General features: G+C 41.3%; 1 protein-coding gene across 1 annotated transcript in view; it reads right to left on the reverse strand.

Annotated features, from left to right (window-relative positions):
• Nucleotides 1-13,924, reverse strand: part of LOC125226901 (homeobox protein aristaless-like) — a 159,765-nt gene extending 145,841 nt beyond the window's left edge. The window contains 1 exon segment of the mRNA XM_048131078.1: nucleotides 13,817-13,924. Coding sequence (XP_047987035.1) covers nucleotides 13,817-13,850 — 34 coding nt within the window. The 5' untranslated portion in view covers nucleotides 13,851-13,924.
• Between the last annotated feature and the right edge of the window lie 6,481 nt (nucleotides 13,925-20,405).

Genomic DNA, 20,405 nt, shown 5'->3' on the forward strand with positions numbered 1-20,405 from the left:
GCTATATTTATTTATGGAAGTCAATAACTTTGACTGATACTAAAATAAAAACTGTTTTTATGTGCTTTGTTCTGAATTTTTTATCGAATATCGCATTAAATCGATATTTATATATCGATATGACGACCGGTTTGGCTTAGTCGGTTCGGTAGTGACCCTGCCTGCTAAGCCGCGGTCCTGGGTTCGAATCCCGGAAGGGCATTTATTTATGTGATGAGCTGAGCACAGATTTGTTCCTGAGTCATGGATGTTTTGTATGTATATAAGTATATAATATTTATCTATCATCGCCTAGCACCCATAGTACAGTCGACTACAAAGAGATGTATCCATTTTTCCACCTTATTACAATGCAATAAGGTGAAAAAGTGTATACATCTCTTTGTAGTCGACCGTACAAGCTTTGCTTAGTTTAGGGCTAGGTTGATCTGTGTAAGGTGTCCCCAATTTTTTTTTATTTAAACGATAATAACACTATAAAAATGGTTTTCACAGATAAGAAATTAGTTTCCAAAAAATACTTTTTATTCTTCTTAGGTAGTTGTAATTTCCGGTTGTTTAACGCATAATTATAGGATTTATTATTTGTATACAGATAAATATGTATTTTATTATTACCCCAATAAAAAAAAAACTTTCCACCTACAAATAACAACTAGTAATAACTGGGTTGATTAACCTTTAAAGTACACGGATTTATTATTTGAAACATATAAATTACTAAGCTATGACCATTAACACCAACGTAATTATAAGTTTGCATGTAAAAATGAAATAAATTAAATATTCGCAGTTACGCACAAACATGCTATGAAATTATATACCTACCAAGATATTTTATCGTTAATGTAATCCATACTAATATTATAAATGGGAAAGTGTGTGTGTCTGTTTGTTTGTCCGTCTTTCACGGCAAAACGGAGCGACAAATTGACGTGATTTTTTTTTAAGTGGAGATAGTTGAAGGGATGGAGAGTGACATAGGCTACTTATTGTCTCTTTCTAACGCGAGCGAAGCCGCGGGCAAAAGCTAGTTCAGTTATAAAATGGAAAAAACGCTGGTAGTATATCGGTGAAAGAGTCTGACTTTCAAATTCAGGTAATAACACTATTATAACTCAATGTGCGTAGCCGAATGCACAAACGCTCACGAAACGCTCACGAAACGAAACGCTCGTAGATATTTATCTCTTTCACTCTTGCGTATTGGCGCGACAGAGCCAGACTACCTTTCGCGGCGTTTCGTTTTCGTTTCGCGTCGTAGAAATGCCATTCGGTTACGGGGCCTGCAGTTTGGCAGAAGAATAACTTTTAACCAAGGGTTTTTTTATATATATACAATACACAACACATATTTTATTTACCTGTTTTGTTGATATCTGGGTGTATTCAAGTCGAGAGTGAATAGGCTATTACTGAACCAGTGAGCTGCTACTTCGGCGTTGTCGTCACTTTCCACCAGGTGCGACTAAAGGTCAATTACTGGCCAGTTTATAATAAAAATAAAAGAACTGCGACCTTAAATAATACTTAATTATATATAAATTATATTAGATATATTTATCACACTTATGCACCTGAAATCGCTATCAACACGCGATGTGTAACATGATACTGAATTGCATTAGGATTTCCTTAATAGCTGCAATTTAGATATTAATAACATCAACCTATATAAAAATATGAAGGGCAAAATTTATTCTACCGATATTGCTAAACTACAAATTTCAAGTTACTATCTAAAATAAATATCAATAAATCAGATAGTACAGGGTACGTTCACCAAGTCCACGTCCTCCACGTCAACGTCCGTCGTACGTGCTCCATTAGCCAAGTGCACAAACGCTTACTCTATCTATAGCTATCTCTATCGCTCATCCGTATTGACGCGACGGAGCCAGACTGCGTTTCGATCGGCGTCTAGCGTCCACGATTGTCATTTCGGCTAGGTACGAAAAAATGTGACCAGGGCATCTAAAGTGGGCTCCAAAATTACGCGAACTAAATAACTCTACCGACAGGGGCGGCTCACTCCGCGATTCTATCGCCGCGCTACAAGTACATCCTGGCGGCCGCGAGTTCGCGGCCTACTCAGGGGTGGCGCGCGTTCTCAAGGATTGCACGTTCGCACTTTCTACTGTTACTTTACGTCGCGAGTTTTGTTTAAGGTTCAGATGCGATGTACGCGTGTGGAATGGCTAATAATACTTAGTTAAAAAGACATCATGAATAAAATAAATACCATAGGACATTCTTACACAGATCTACTACTGATTAAGTCCCACGCAAAAGTTCAATAAGGCTTCTGATGTCGGAACTTGAACAATAATATGTATATGAATACAGTATTTATACCTAGAAAGTACCCAAGACTTGAATATAATCTCACAATTTTTAAAACTAATGATTAAAGAATAAATAAATAATAGTTATTTGTTTTAAAAGGGGGCAAAGTAGTTGTTTAACCGCACGTGCCAATATTGATACTCGAGCAAGCGAAGGATTCCAATGTTCAAAAAGTGTAATCTTGAGCGTTGCGAGGGTATCAAGGCACGAAGGTTGAACAAGCTTATGAGCAAAATATACTACATTCATGATTTATAATAACAATATTTCTAACGTTGTGTTTTTCACAAATACTGCATAATGGGTACTTACTTCTATACATCCATACATAATAGCCTTGTGGTCTTTAGAATCTCACTAGTGGTAACAGTAATACTGAAATGTATGGAAATAATCTAAATAAACATGAATAAAACTGGAGATTCTAAGACAGGACAAAAGAATATATTTTCTCTCAGAAAGACATTGACAACATCCACTCACAACCATAAACAATGAGATAGAGGATACATATCAGCTCCTCCACCCTTAGCTGAAGAACTTAAGCATATATTTAACGCACACAAGTAAAACGTGGTAAATAATAAAATTAAAGTAAATAATCAAACTACACTTTATAATTAACCGCCTTGCGAGGTCTCAGGACTCTAGCCCCTGAGCCTTGGAACTCGGTTGTCATTGGTGGTGCTTCCACCGATATAGGCGGTTCAGGCTCCGCGGCCTGCGCCGGTCGCGCCGGCTGTGCCTGCGGCGACTCCCTCTCCTCCAGCTGCTGCGGAAGCTCTACCTGCGCTTCACCATCCGTCGCGTCTTGCCATTCGTCCGCGGAATCATCTTCTAACAATTGAAATGGCGTTGAAGGGACGGGTGATATACTCGTACTCGATTCCTCGCGTTCGAGATTTAAATCAGGCCCCGTAGCCGAATGGCATTTCTCCGACGCCAAACGAAAGCGATACGCCGCTGGCTCTGTCGCGCCTATACGCAAGCGCGATAGAGATAGATATCTACTAGCGCTTCGTTTCGTGAGCGTTTCGTGAGCGATTGTGCCATTCGGCTAGCCACCCTGGACTACTAACGTACCGCCTTAACTGGTCAATATGACGCTTACACACTGTATTGTTTATATCTAACTTAACTAAATACATTCGGTTCCCTATCATCTCTATTATTTTACCTTTGTGCCAAACAGGTTTCCTATTAACATACGATCGACACCAAACTAAATCATTTACAGAAAATATCCTAGAGTTGTCACAAGTTTGTATAATGTCCTCTAACTGATCCGAGTTTTTACACGGTGGACGTAACAAATCCAACCTGCAACGTAAGTCACGGCCCATCATTAACCGTGCAGGGGACGAGCCGGTCGAACAATGAATGGTATTTCGATACTCAAATAAAAATTCTTGAAGCTTTTCATTAATTTTATGTTTACAAGTTTGAGAGTCTAAAATAGCTTTGATCATATTTTTACAAATCCTAACGCTGTTCTCGGCTTGTCCGTTGCTGCAAGGATGATAAATTGGTGAACTAAGATACGAGATACCGTTAAATTTACAACAATCAATAAACTCCTGAGAAGCTATCTTGACATCATTATCGGACACAATGGTTTCGGGAAGGCCGAATCTAGAACATAATTCGTTTAATTTTGTAAGCAAGTGTTTAGTAGTCGTACCACTAGACATATCAATGCACTCTATCCATTTGCTATAAGCGTCAATGACTACTAAATAAGTCGATTGTGCGACAGTCATGTAGTCAATATGTATCCTAGTCCACGGCCCCGCGGGTCACGGCCAGGGCCGGGGCTGGGCGCGCGGCGGCGCGGGCCGCAGCGCCACGCACACGCGGCAAGCGCCCACCGCCTGCTCGATGTCACGGTCTACACCGGGCCACCATACCCGAGAACGGGCTATGCTTTTCGTTTTAACGATGCCTTGGTGTGATCGGTGGAGTTCCTTCAAAATGTCGTTTCTGTACTTAGTAGGTATTACTACACGATGTCCTCTAAGTAGACAACCATCGACTAACTCCAGATCAGTTTTACAGAAGAAATAAGGCAAAATATCCTGACATACAACTTTACGTGGCCAGCCATTGTTCACATATTTTATTACAGTCATGAGCACGCTATCTTTCGACGTCGCTTCGCGAATGTCTTTGTACGTGACCGGCAATCCTTCTAACTGAAGTGAATGCAATGCCGGTGAACAATGGTCTAACTCATCACGTGACACATCTCGAGGTACTTGGTTTAACGGGGCCCTAGAAAAATAATCGGCTACCACATTTTCCTTACTTGACGTGTAATGAATTTTGTAATTGTACGCAGATAAGAATATTGCATATCTTACTAAGCGCGAAGCTGTAGTCACTGACATGCCTCCTTTCTGACCAAAGATAGCCAATAAGGGCTTGTGGTCAGTCTTTAGAATAAAAGGATCCTGCCTCCCGTATAAATATTGATGGAAACGTTTAACACCAAAGACAATAGCGGTCGCTTCTTTTTGCAACTGACTATAATTACGTTCGCTTTGGGTGAGTGAGCGGGAACCGAAAGCTAGCGGACGTTCATGGCCAGCGGCGTCAAGTTGCGCTAACACAGCTCCAAGACCCTCGGGTCCAGCATCAACTGTCAGCACTAGTTTTGCCGTCGGGTCGAAGTGTGCCAACACGCGATCGCTGCTAAGTTCTCTCTTCACCCAGTCAAAAGCCTCCTGATGTCTATCGGTCCAGACCCACCTTGCACCGTCACGCAAAAGTTCGTGAAGTGGCGCAAGTATAATCGAAGCATTAGGCACAAAATTCCGGTAATAATTTACCATACCTAGAAACCGCTTCAACTCTGTAGTATTAGACGGCCTTAGTACTTTAACGATTGCTTCCACCTTTTTTGGACATTTGTGTAAGCCATCTTTGTTAATAATATGGCCCAAATACGTAACACTATCCTGAAAAAAGGCGCATTTGCTTTTTTCTAGTCGAAACCCTGATTCCTGGAATCGTTGGAATACTTTCTCTAATCTTTCTAAATGTATACTTTTAGTCGGACCTGTCACACAAACGTCATCAAGAAAAACTGTCACACCTTCAATTCCTGCCAAGAGACTTTCAATAGTGCGTTGGAAAATCGCCGGGGCGCAGGCCAGGCCAAACACGAGCCGCTTGTACATGAACAGCCCCTTAGTAGTATTGATGGTGGTCAGCTTTTGGGACTCTTCTGATAATTTTATTTGATTGTAGGCCTGACTACAGTCTAATTTAGAGTAATGTTGACCATTGCTTAATTTAGCAAAAACTTCATCGATCCTAGGCAAAGGGTATTTATCAACGTGAATATCTTTATTTAATGTTACCGAATAGTCTGCACATATCCTAATACTGCCATTAGATTTCGGCACCGGGACAATGGGCGTCGCGTACTCAGAGTGGTTTACTGGTTCTAATATACCGACCTCAACTAACCTTGCGAGTTCGGCCTCCACTGCATCCTTAATAGCAAAAGGCAAAGGGCGCGCTTTACAAAACTTCGGACTCGTACCTTCCTTCAACCGTAAATTAACCTCGGATCGTGTATAACAGCCTAATTCCTTATTAAATAATTCGTTATACTTGTTGACCAATTCTCGTATCTCTGGGTTATTCTCTGGAAATAAATCAATTTTATGTACTTTAGACGCAATAGTCATATCAAATGCAGACATAAACTCTCGCCCAAGTAACGGTGAACCGCCATTTTCGACAACATAGAATCGAATATTTTGCGAGCGCCCTTGAAAGTTGGCTAGTGTATGAAAATGGCCTACGGGCGAAATTTTATGTCCGTTGTAAAAACACATCTTAATATTACTTTTTACAAGTTTCTTGTGTGAAAAACGTTTGAAATACAACTCACTTGATATTACATTAGTGCCTGAACCAGAGTCTATTTCCATAATAAGATTGATATTGCCATCAAGTGTAATCGGAACTAGGAATGGTTTGTTATTATTAACTGACCTTAAGTTAAAAAGCTGACATTCTTTACAATTATGAATCGAATCCGTTTCATCAGAACTAGAGTTTGTTCCCGTGTTAATATGATTAACTGATTTAATCTTGGAACTGCACATCTTCAGTAGATGACCCTTCTCCTTGCACCTTTGACAGCGGTAGTTCTTGTATCGACATGTCTCGGCCGCGTGGCTCTTCATGCCACAGACTGCGCAACGGTCTTCTTTCTTGTGCACCTTCTTAGGCCCGCCAGGGCGCGCAGCGCGTGTCCACAACAGGGGCGCCTCCTTGGCCTCAGTACTCGCGGCAGCGATCGCCGCGGCGCTAGCTGTAGTTGCGCGCGCCTGTTTTGCGACCACTGTCTGTTGTGCTACTTCTAATGCCTTTGAGAATGTAAGTTTTGACGCATCTTGCTCACAAACGCGATCTCTGACTGCTCCTGATCTCAGTCCGAGAACGAAGCGGTCGCGGTACACTTTATCGAGAGAAGATTCAAAATCACAGTGAACAGCCAAGCCCCTCAATCGAGCTGCCCAATCCTCTACGCTTTCTGCCTCCGCTTGCATTGCGTTATAGAACTTACTAAGGTCCGCAAATGTTGCACGTTTCGGGGTCAGATGCTTGTTCAACACTTCTATCAACTCGTCAAATTTTGAACTCTCAACCACGTTAGGATGAAGTAAATTACGGAGTAAAAGATAGGCTTCGTCGGATAAATGAGTCAATAAGACAGCACGTTTCTTGTCCTCGGAATCTATTCCATTTAACAAAATGAACTGTTTTACCTTGTTACAGAAAATTTCCCATTGTTGCGTTTTGGGTTCAAATGCACTTAAAGTGCCGATAGTCATCGTCGCCATGTGAAATGTATGGAAATAATCTAAATAAACATGAATAAAACTGGAGATTCTAAGACAGGACAAAAGAATATATTTTCTCTCAGAAAGACATTGACAACATCCACTCACAACCATAAACAATGAGATAGAGGATACATATCAAATACACACATGCGCGCGCACACACACACACACACACACACACACACACACACACACACACACACACACACACACACGCACACACGCACGCACGCACGCACGCACGCACGCACGCACACACACACACACACACACACACACACACACACACACACACACACACACACACACACACACACACACACACACACACACACACACACACACACACACACACAACCACACACACACACACTGACACACATACTCATAACACCTACATCTACTTCCTGTATATTATTTTCATACCTTAAACAGATAATTTTTGTATCCTATAACTAATTGTGCATAGACACCTATTGTCTTGTATATTGCGTCTTGTCTAAGATTATTTTTTACGTACCTAATCCGGGAGAGGTGGTTCTTCCTGCCGTCATACAGTTTTTACTAGTACGGAGGAATTGTTTCCTACCCTATTTTTACGTACAACATACCCACTGTAAAGTTATAATTATTTACTAAGGAAATAAATAAATTGAATTGAATAATAGTATAACATTTTAAGTGAGTGTTAATTCGTTTTAATCCATAGGTAACCCTATCGCCGGACGCCGCGCATGTGCGGCTCGTTTCTTTGTAATAATTTTGAAGGTATTTAAAAAGGCGGCATTTCGAGAACTTCAAAGCAGTGGGCCTTCTGTACTTGTACTATTATATATTCTGTGCTACCGATAACTTTTACTTGACCGATACGATACGTCGAGGTAACTAATTAATAATGTCTCCTTTATTATACATACTTACATACTAATATTATAAATGGGAAAGTGTGTGTGTCTGTTTGTTTGTCCATCTTTCACGGCAAAACGGAGCGACGAATTGACGTGATTTTTTAAGTGGAGATAGTTGAAGGGATGGGAAGTGACATCAGCTACATTGTGTCTCTTTCTAACGAGAGCGAAGCCGCGTTCAAAAGCTAGTTTACTATAATTTTTACTACCTTAACATAACACAAAAATACTTAAGTGTTTTTACGTTAACGCGTTAAGTCATTGTAATAAGGTAGTTTAAAAAAACATAAGTTTTATGAAAAATGACGTTATATTTATGGTTCGGTTTTTAAAAAGGTCTCAAAGTAAAAAAAAAGTTAATGATAGTGGTAATTGCATGAATTTATATAATTATTGTATAAATTTATCGCTACTGTTGTAAATATTATTAAATGTCACAGTTGGCTAACTCCGACATTTATACATTTTATAATTTATGCAATAAAGTTTAAGTAAATATATTGCACATTATGAATTACGAATGTCTTTTTTTTACAGCCATATGACTTTCCTACTTGTTGAAGATCATTGAATGTCCAGAAAAATTTAAAATTACAATTTTGCACTTATAAACCGGTACCTACTTCTAGTATTCCCACTGATGTGAATTCGCATTATGCACCGTGCATCAATTCACACAGATTAACACAGAATCGTACCTACAGGTTTCCTTTTTGGCACCAAGAAACAAGAATTTGATGAATTTTTAACTTCTGATTAGCAGAAACGCCTGCAATCGATGCCACTAGGCTTAGAATAAATCCCAACCAATCCAATCCAAAAGAACGGGTCCCATTGACTTTAGTAGTGGAAAATTTCGCTGGCTTGGTTGAAGTCTTGGTGGCTCAGTTGGCAGAGCGCTGGAGTATCGATCCAGAAGCCGTGAGTTCAAGTCTCACCCAAGGCAGACATTTTCCACTTTTAAATTTATTCTAAGAATTTGATGCACCAAGCCTATCCGTTCCTAAGCGTAACGTACCTAGCTCTCCAAGTCTATATTATATGTACATATTTGACGACCGGTCTGGCGCAGTCGGTAGTGACCCTGCCTGCTACGCCGCGGTCCCGGGTTCGAATCCCGGTAAGGGCATTTATTTGTGTGATGAGCACAGATATTTATTCCTGAGTCATGGATGTTTTCTATGTATATAAGTATTTATATATTATATATATCGTTGTCTGAGTACCCATAACACAAGCCATCTTGAGCTTACCGTGGGCCTCAGTCAATCTGTGTAAGAATGTCCTTATAATATTTATTTATTTATATTTAGACAAACGCTTACGATAATATCGTTGTCGTAGCTGGCTCTCTCTATATCACTCTTCCATATTGGCGCGACAGAGCCAGACACAGATAGAGTTCGAGTTTCGGTCGGCGTCAACGCTTATGTCATTTCGGCTAGGCCGTTAGGCAATAGGCAATTAGGCACGTCAAAATATTGTTAGCGCCAAGCAGGCAATTATGGTCACGCGATAAATGATAAAACATCTGTCCGTCCCTATCGCACTTACTAATAGTGCGATAGGGACGGCCTGATATTTTATCGTCTATCGCGCGACCATGCTACCCGTGCATGTGTAAAACATTATATCTATCGACCAACCCCATAGGATAGAACAAACTCATACATTCAAACCGAATTTTCGCTATCAATAACAATGACCATCAACCCCGAGCGAATCGTACCAGCCTATGACGTCACAACTCCATAAGTACTTGTTTCCTCAACTAAATTGGACTACATCCCGCTACCCGATTAGCCCTATTCCTTGCCCTATAAAAATCAACTTAAACTGTTCTACTTAAGATTTACATTCAATCGTTTGTAGAATTTAATCAAACTTGATCGAGATATCTTTACTTTTCGAAACAGAACCTTAAGTTGTTCAAATTTAGAATTCATTTATGTTTTGTACGTGTGTTTCGTGATAGCCGTTGTTATGGGGGTAGACCGGGGACAGGTGGGATCGGTGGTAAATTGGGTAGATGCCGGATAGGGTAATGAACTGAAGGGAAAAATGTTCCGTAATCGTAATTAGCGAGTACTTTATCGGCTTCACACTTTTAATGCGGGCTCTTTTTCTATGGCAGATGGGTTTGTACAGTCACCTGCAATATGTCTCTTTAAAGGCCGCAAAAAGATCCAATCCGGAGGTCGCGGGTTCGAACCCCGGTTCGTACTAATGAGTTTTCCGGAACTTGTGTGCGAAATGTCATTTGATATTTGCCAGTCACTTTTGAAAACATCGCGAGGAAACCGGGCTGATCCCAAAAATGCCTAGCTACCCTTTAGGTTGGAAGATCAGATGGCAGTCGCTTTCGTAAAACTAGTGCCTAAGTACGCCAATTCTTGGAATTTGTTGCCATAGCGGACCCCAGGCTCCCATGAGCTGTGGTAAATGACGGGATAACGCAAGGAGGATGATGAGGAAGGCCGCAAAAATATGTGACATATCTTAAAACTCTACGAATAATCAACAAAATTATCTGTTTTCAATGTACTTTATCTAAGTACTTACATGCATCTTTCAATTATATAAAGTATTATTTTACGACAACAAAGACGGAACTAGACACTATTTTACACGTGTTAACTTCCCATAAAACTAACGACTCTTAAAACAATAATTAGCTAACATACTTAGCAACAAAGCATAATAAATGAAAACGATTTGACCCACAAAACCTTTCTGCTATTGCCTGTAATTGCGACCATAAACATGCAGTTATGAGCTGTCAGATGTCACGGCTGAGGAAATCGGTCTTACTTTGTATGAGTCGTTAGGATAGTCATTAAAATCACTATAAAATTATTATGATGATGTCATGGGCTTTGAGGTGCTTGTAACTTGTATTTGTCTATACTGAGTGATAATTATGTTCTAGTATATCTTATACTATTAAACGAGCAATTCTTGGATATTTATTTATTTATACCGACGATCTCGGAAACCGCTCTAACGATTTCGCTGAAATTTGTTATGTGGGGGTTTTCGGGGGTGAAAAATCGATCTAGCGTAGCCTTAGATCCCGGAAAACGCGAATTTTCGAGTTTTCATGAGTTTTTCTTTCGCGTTAGTGAACGTAAAATATGGTCGTTAATTTCGCCGCGCGCGCATCGATTCCGCTTAGCTCAGTCGTACGAGGTCGGTCTAATGTAGGCAGATAGATCGTAGGTGTCAGGGTTTCGAATCCCGGCCAGAAATTAAGTTTTTGTTTTTTGTCTTTTTTTTTGTTTTTGTATTTATAAGAGTTTTTTTTTATCTAAAGACGTGATATATTAAAATAAAACCGAGCGAAGCTCGGTCGCCCAGATATTACAGTCATCTATTTGTGTGGTGGTTGGTGGTGGTGTTGGTGGTGGTAGGATTCTTCTCCTAGTTCGGGCGCACGTAAAACTGCACATAATATAAGTAAACGCATTAAGGTTTTTAGCAATAAGGTTTTTTCAATAAAATATTCTTATTCTTATTGGTCCAAGTTTCATCACCATCAGCGAACATGTGCCCGCTTTTCCACCATTTTGAATTTTCCTACTGATGCAGAGATAAAAGAAGATGCGCGAGAATTGAACAATAATTAACCGACTTCTTTACCCAAAAGGAAGAGGTTCTATATTCGGGTTTATGTTTATTTTTTTACAATATCCTTTGGTAACGCATATACTTAAAAAATATTTTATTTTTTTGTCATGCTTTTTGAAGTCAGTATATCTTTTTCGTAAAAAAATATTAACATTATTTTGTAGTTCAGCGGATAGGAGAAGTCAACCAATCTCATCTCGACTCATCTCTGTTTTAGTGGAAATATAGCTTAAAGCAAGATCTGCCACGAAAAATACCTTGTTAGTTATTGAAGGACCATATAACTGTGTTCATGGATACAGGAGGTTGATAGACGATAGTTTAAATTATACTCGTATCATTAAAACATTTAAAAATAAGTCTTATGTTTTTTTATGATATAGGCAGCAAACGAGCGGACGATGATGGGAAGTAGTCATCGCCGCCCATGGACATGAGCAACATCATGAGGACATGGTTGCCGACCTTTGAGAACCCTAAATACTTGCTTTTTGAAGAACCCCATGTCATAACGCAAGGGAAAAACCTCGGAAGAATGTATTATTGTATTTGTATATATTTGATGCTAGCTTTTGCCCGCGGCTTCGCTCGCGTTAGAAAGAGACAAAAAGTAGCCTATGTCACTCTCCATCCCTTCAACTATCTCCACTTAAAAAATCACGTCAATTCGTCGCTCCGTTTTGCCATAAAAGACGGACAAACAAACAGACACACATACTTTCCCATGTATAATATTAGTATGGATATTTGTTATTCCGCAAAAATTATAAAAAAAAGTAATAAAGAAAATAATGTAGAGTGTCTCTACAGTTGTTAATTGTTAATTAATTATTGTTGTATCATTTGTAACTTATTAATAGTCATTAATGCATGTTAGACACTAAGTAATATATAATGCCAATTAGCACGTAAGGTTAATCTGTCAGTGCCGATTGATTGAAATAAATAAATAAACAATAAACAGTAAATGTGCGTAGCCGAATGCACAAACGCTCACGAAACGCTCACGATAATATCCCTTTCGCAGCTATCTATCTCAATCGCTCTTGCATATTGGCGCGACAGAGCCAGACTACCTTTCTGCGGCGTTTCGGTGGCGTTTCGCGTCGCAGAAATGGCATTCGGCTACGGGGCCTGACCTCACCATGGTACCTATTTGATCGATAAATTCGTTACAACACTTGCAACAATGTAAGTAAATTGCATGCACATACGTATTTAAAATATTGTCAAATAATTACTTTGATATTTTATTTGATATAAAGGTCGGTAAAACCTGCCAACTTGAACTTAAATCCTTGTAGATAATTTTACTATAAAATTTTACGAGTTTTAGAACTAAACTTATAAATTAGTTTTGATTTTAGTTTGTAATTTTATTGTTTTTATTATGTATTGTTATAATTCTAATAAAAGTTTTTAAAGTTAAAAAAAACATGTACAATATTTTGAATTAATATTAGGTCTGTATATATACTAGAAACATAAGATAATCTGCCGGCGATCAATAAAAAAACACATCTCAAAAATAATTTATATAATTCACATATCGTTGAAAATATGAATGAACTGTTATTATTGAGCGTTTAATTGAAATATTATAACAATAATTGTCCTTGAATAGAGTTCTTCAAAACAAATACATACCTTCAACCTATGTCGCACTTGGATGACATAATTTTAGAGTAGTAAAAATTGTAAAATGACAACTTTTTTTTTCAAACTTTATTTACATAAGCACTCTATCCGATCCGAGAAAATATAGGTATCCTTTCAATAAAGATTATAAATAGGTATTAGTATAACCTGTTTTACATTTTGTTACAAGATATTCTTATTACATCCCGTCCGAATTCTGATAAAAGCGGGAACATTCAAGTGGTAAGTAGTTTCCTGCAATTTAATATTTATGGCGCTTTAAGGTTAAAATAAATACAAAATGTCCTTCTCTTTCTTTCTATATATATTTTCTCAATCTCTCATTTTTTGCTTGTTTATAGCGTCTTTATTCTAACTCGACTATGTTTATTTTGCTTGAAAACAGAAAATATTGATTTTTTCCGCGAAACTTACCTTCGCTGTTACTCGCGCCGTCGGAATCCCCCATCAGGTTCCTGATGCTGAACGAGCTGGTCTTCTTCACCTCCTGCTTGGTCACCTCACACTCCCCCCCTCCCGCCGTCTCCTCCTCCCCCCGCCGCGTCGTCAGATCCATTTTCAAATTCGGAACTCGACCGTTTGCGTTCGAAATGTTCAAACCGACCACCTGTTTGTTTTCGCATTTTAGTTTGCGAACATTGCGAGTTTGTATTGGACGGGTTTTAACACAATTATACTATGTTTTTTAATTAATTCAATAGTTTCTTTATTGTTTTGATTTGATATCTTACAAAAAAACATCAAAACAAGTTATGGCTTCTTGTGTTGATCCAATAAGGCACTTTAAAGAGTATGTTTCCAAATCCTCAGTCACATGTCCACCGCCACTCAAAAATCCGGTTCCGCACAAGTATTTTGCAGTCACTGTTCCGCGTGCGAATATTCGCGCGACGCGCACCGACTCCGCCGAGTGCCGAGCGACTGGCCTCCGGCCCTCCGACCATGGCTGCGCGAGGCCCTCCCTACGCCTCCAACGCTCAAGCTCCGCCCCTTACACGTACTTCAATTACGCGATACGCGCGATTTTTTAACACAATCGATTTGTTTTAATGAGCCGTAATTGCGTTTATTGATACCGGATCAGAGTATTTTCATAGACGCAATTTACGGAACGGGGAAAAATACTTGCCGAGTTTTTAAGGGGATATTTTATGGTAATGGCTCATGTCGGGCGACTTTATTACGAGACAGGTTAATGAGAATAAGTAAATAAATTAATGTTTTAGTTTTATGGTTATTGAAAGAATTGGGGCCGGAGTGGCGGTGAGCAGATGTTTTGTACTTCAATATATATTATTCCATTGAAGATTAAGTGTTAATTTGTTGATCACGTAACGTGTATATAATCTCCTTGGCAGATAATATAATATATGCGAGCAAATTATTTGCAGTATGTTGCCTTCCGTGAATATAAATTGATTCAAAGAAAAACTTGTAAAAATAAGTATTTTAATAATATAGTCGTTATACTTAAATTGATTGAGCTAGACTTTTTAATAGGTATTACATCTCCATAGGAATTAACAAGGTAAAATCGTATGTAGAATTTATAAAATTAACTTTAAATTGATGTATGCCTACCGTTATTCAAATATTTTAAACTGTTGAATCGTTTCACGTGTACATCGTCTGAATTTAAATTGTATTAATTAAATATCAATCTGGTAAAAATATAACTATATTTCGTAAAACAATGTCAGATAGAAATCTTTTATTTTAAAATGCAATACGTTAAATAGTGCTATATTCACATGTAAAATGTTATTTTAACTATGCTTTAGGTAGAAACTGACGGTCACTGCATATTTACACTGATTGATCCTCATTTAATCCATATATCTACTTACAATCAAAATTGCGTTTTTCTTTAAATTTCAATTTCTGTGAACTCTCCCATGAAAATTCTGCAACTTTCAGAAACTTTTTTGGAACAATGCCATCTAATGTCTCTAATATCTAAGAAAAGTCTAAAGTATTTTACCTATGTAGGTAAGTAAATAGCCACATTTGCCGCATGCACCCGGATAGGTGGGCCAGCATAGCCACCAAGTGGATGCCTCAAATTAAGCGCGGATGTGGCAGGCCCAGACGGAGATGGCGGGACGACTTTGACACCTTCATGGCTAATTGGCCAGAAATAGCACACCAACGGGAGCTGTGGAAATCACGGGGAGAGGCCTTTGCCCAGCAGTGGGACACACAAACGGGCTATTAAAAAAAAAAAGTAAATAGCGTATAAGAGCATTTTGAACTAAACCCTGTTCACTAACGATTTGGTGACTGTCAACGACCGGCTTGCAAGCATAAATAACAGTTGCTAACCTACCAGTTACTGGCCCTAACTAGAATTTATAATCTCAAAACATCGTCTCACTCAGGGACTCCAATATATTATCACTTTTGATTTATTTTGAAGGGTTGTCACTGCTATGTCCTTAAGGAAAAGCTATTTCAGAGTTTTGTACATTGGTTGGACCTATTTAAGTTAAGTTTAGGACGCAGGTTTATGGGAAACTATAACTACGAAGCGTAATTCCACCTTAGTTATTCAAATATGAATAACTTTCCGACATTTAAATTATTCTTGTAAAACAGTGAAGATCACATTGTTTCATTTTTTTTAAATATATAGATGTCAAATGAATAGATATACCTACCTAGTTACTTAGACTGTTGGTGAATAGATAGAGAAGACATAACGATTTACATTTATCCCACTAATAACTACTTTGGGACAAATCATAGGTATCATATCAAAAATATATGCTTTCTGTGGAGTGCAGGACTGCGCTCGTTGACCGGCGTAGAAGCTTGTAGACGCGCTGACAGGAACCTCGTACCAATTACCATGCTACCAATACCAAGGCTACCAGGGTTACCAGGGCTACCAGGGTTAGTAAGGTAAAGACATGTTAAGATGTTATGCTCGTGAGCGTAGTGAGCGGAATGAGGGAGCGGAGGCGGCGTGGGTGCTTATGTAACAGCGCGCCCCTCCATGCCGTGTAGCTCCGCCCCTTTCACTTCGCGCGCTACACATCGCGAATGTATTTATTAATCCAAATAACCAATCATGATACAGTGTTAGTTTTTATGATTAACTTATTCTATATTATTAAAATTAGTTGCATGCAAGGGTAGTTTTATTAGTACATGCTAAGACACACAAAAGACAATACAACAGGCACAAAAATACAACACAAAAGCAAAATAAACACGACAAAGAATAAAAATAGAGACATAACTTAACCTATATGCGACAATCTCCCCCGCGTGTGCTAACACCGTCTGAGTGGACAGAGCATATGGGAATAAGCCTGGAAACTGGGCGACGTACTTCTCCTGCGCGGGTACGAACTATGGCTACTCTTACGTGGCCATCAGGGCCGGGAAAGAGTTGTGTGATTACACCTCTAGGCCAAGTTCCGCGGGGCATAGAGCCGTCGGCCACTATCACTATGTCTCCTTCGTGTAGCTTGTGCACCTGCTGATGAGCGCTCGACCGAGGGAGTAAGCTGGGCCGGTATTCCTTTATCCAGCGCCTCCAAAAGTGATCGGCCAAGTTCTGAGCTGTTTTCCATGACGATAGGGTCAACACGGAGTCGGTGAACACGCCTAGCGGCGACAGGGCGCTCGAACGGCCGATGAGAAAGTGGTTCGGCGTCAGAGCTTCGTCGTCGAGGTCTGGGTTCACTGGCGTCAGCGGTCTCGAGTTGACTATATGTTCGGCTTCTAGCAACAGCGTGTGCAGAACTTCTTCATGAGGAGCTCTTTCTTTCAGTGTCACTTTTAAAGCGGTCTTAACACTGCCCACCAGGCGCTCCCACGCGCCGCCTGCTGAGGGGTTTCCAGGTGGAATCTTCTTCCAGGTCATCTCACGTTCGGACAGGAAGGGCTTCAGGCTGTCAGGCAGTGTTCTCTTAGCTTCCGCTAGTTCTCTCTCGGCGCCGTAAAAGTTAGTGGCGTTGTCCGAGTACAGAACTGTAGGCGCGCCGCGTCGAGCTATCATTCTTCTTAGTGATAGTATCATGGAGGATGCCGATAAGGAGGCGGCAAGCTCTAGATGTACAGCTCGAGTTGTGAGGCAAGTGAACAACACTCCCCATCTCTTTTCGCGGCGGCGGCCTATTGTAATATTCATCGGGCCGAACAAATCGACGGCGGCGGCAGTGAATGGCGGTTGATTCGCCTGGAGCCTCTCTGCTGGTAAGTCGCCTACGGGAACTTTGAGGGTAGTCCCTTTATAGGTCCGACACCATTGGCACTTGTTTGTAATATATCGTATTGTGCCGCGCAGCCCGATAATATAATATCTCTGTTTCAGCTCGTTAATGACGGTTGAGTGGTTGCCGTGATTGTACAGAGCGTGAAAATGATATATCAGCAAATTCGTGAAATCTTCCTTCGCGTGCAGCACTGGGATGTGGACGTCTTTGTCGATCCTCGCGTTCAGAGTGATGATCCCGTTTTTATCCAGCTTCACAGCGACCTTGTGCAGCGGTGATTTCTTAGGTAGCGCGCGCCCAGTTTCCAGCAACTTAATTTCCTCCGGGAATGACGCGTGCTGACTCCGACGAATGAGCAATATCTCCGCCAGTCTGATATGTTCATTGTTCATTTCTGTTTCCGTTTTCTTTTTGAGCAATAAGGCTTTGAAAGCCTCAGCGGCAACCAGAACGAGAGCAGTGACTCTAACTAAACGTTTAAAACGCGGAAACCTATTTATATCTGGTAGGTAGTCGAACGTTTTCCTAGTAACGCCTAGCGAGCAAACTACTTTCGCTGCGCGCTCTTCGCCCGTGTCTGCGACAGGCGCGAGCGTTTTTCTACCGGCCAATAAGACTCGCTTTTCCGTATGAATTCTGGCCCAACGAACCACCGGTGGTCGGCCCCAAAATGCGCCGGGACGCCCCGAGTGGCGTCGTCCGCTACGTTAGCGGCACTAGGCACCCATCGCCAGTTAGCGGGGGTGGTAGTGTTTTCTATCTCAGCTAACCTATGAGCGACGTACGTCTTATATTTACGCGGGTCTGAGCGAATCCAAGCGAGTGCCGTCTTCGAGTCTGACCAAAAATATTTTTCCTTAATTACGTAGTCCGACTCTTTTATTATCGTATCTGCTAGACGCGTGGCTAGCACACAGCTCTGTAATTCCATTCGTGGAATGCTAACTACGCGAAGAGGCGCGACGCGGGCCTTTGCGGCTACTAACGCGGACGTACGCTCTCCCTCGGGCGTTATGCTAACCAGATACACGGCCGCGGCGTATATTTTTCACTAGCGTCGCAAAATACATGCATGTGCGCTTCGCGGTTGTACGCGGGTACGTGTCTAGGAATTTCGAGCTGTTTTAACTGCTGTACGTTTTCTATAAACGAACGCCAGGCGGGCGCGAGCGTAACGGGAATGGGCGTGTCCCAACCGATCCCAGTGCGCCATATCTCTTGCATTAACGCTTTACCTAGCACTGATATGGGGCTAATGTAACCTATGGGGTCGAATATGGACATCGCACTACTCGTGACCTGCCTTTTTGTGGGTAATTCGCGGCCGTCGAGTACGTTTTCGGGCGTGTTCCTAAAATTCACGTTAAACCCTAACGTATCGCGTTTATGATTCCACTTTAAGCCTAGCGTGCGTTCGCTATCGCTAGCGCCTATGACCGTAGTCTCCTCCTTACTGTTGACTACGTCCGCGATTACCTCCGGATGATTCGACGCGAAACCTCGAAGTTCAAACGACGCGCGCATGTTCAGTTCGTAAACATCGTTCACAACGCGCCTAGCTTCCTGTTCGCTCATGTCGAGTGCTATCAACATGTCATCCATATACGTATTTTTGATCGTTTTCTCCGCAGCGATCGGAAACTCTGCACTATGTTCTTTCGCGTTTTCGTTTTTTACATACAGCGCGGTGGTAGGTGACGACGCTGAGCCGAATATTAGCCTTTTCATTCTATATTCCTGCGGCGGTCCGTCGCGGTCCTCCCCCCTAAAAACGAAACGTAAAGCGTCCCGATCCTGTTCCACAATCTCGATCTGGAGAAACATTTCTTTAACGTCCGCTATTACCGCGATTTTTCCCTCGCGGAAGCGAACCAATACTCCGAATAGCGACTCTAACAAGTCTGGCCCGGCCAGTAACGCGCTATTTAATGACCTGCCGTAGGCCATAGCCGCTGCGTCCCAAACTAGACGCATTTTTCCACGTTGCGGATGAAAAACCGGGAAATGCGCGAGATACCATGCCCGGGGCGAGTCGGGGGGCGGGGGCGAGTCCATTTTCTCCGCGTAGCCTTTCTCTAGCAAATTGTTCATGTGCTTCGAATACTCGGCTTTAAGATTCGCGTCGCGGTCTAATTTTCGTTCTAAACTATATAACCGTTTTAACGCCTGCGCGCGATTGTCTGGGAGAGTTTCGTCATCGCTCCGCCATAATAGTCCCGCTCGATACCTATTCTCCCCGTATCTTTTCGCACGTTGCCCTTAAAATATCTAACGCGCGTTGATCCGGGTCGGCCCTAGGCAGCTGTTTTGACACGCCTAACGCCTCGATATCGAAATGCTGCTTCATTAATTCGACGGCTTCGTCGTCCGCGGTCTTAGGCCTAGCGTGCCCTACGAAATGTACCGCGGCGCGGGTCGTCTTATCTGGTCCGTGCAAAACCCAGCCTAATCGCGTGAGACTAGCTACGGGAAGATGTGGCGGTCCGCTAATAATCTGCCGCGTGATAATTAGATGCCAATTATCCTGTCCTATCAAAATAGTAGGCTTCGTGGGCGGATACCACAGCTCGTCTGCGATTTCCTTCAAGTGATCGCACTTGTCGACCGTACTACGCGGAACGCATTGCACGCCTACTCCGAACGTACTAATCGTAACGGCCTCCATGATTTCCATATGACGACTACAAAAGCCTCGAATAGCGACCTGCATAGTATACGAATCTTGATCGCTCACTACACCGCCTACGCCCGTGATGTCGAGAGGTTGACCTCTGACCCGT

This window comes from Leguminivora glycinivorella, chromosome 6, assembly GCF_023078275.1.
Source record: "Leguminivora glycinivorella isolate SPB_JAAS2020 chromosome 6, LegGlyc_1.1, whole genome shotgun sequence".
NCBI lineage: Eukaryota > Metazoa > Arthropoda > Insecta > Lepidoptera > Tortricidae > Leguminivora > Leguminivora glycinivorella.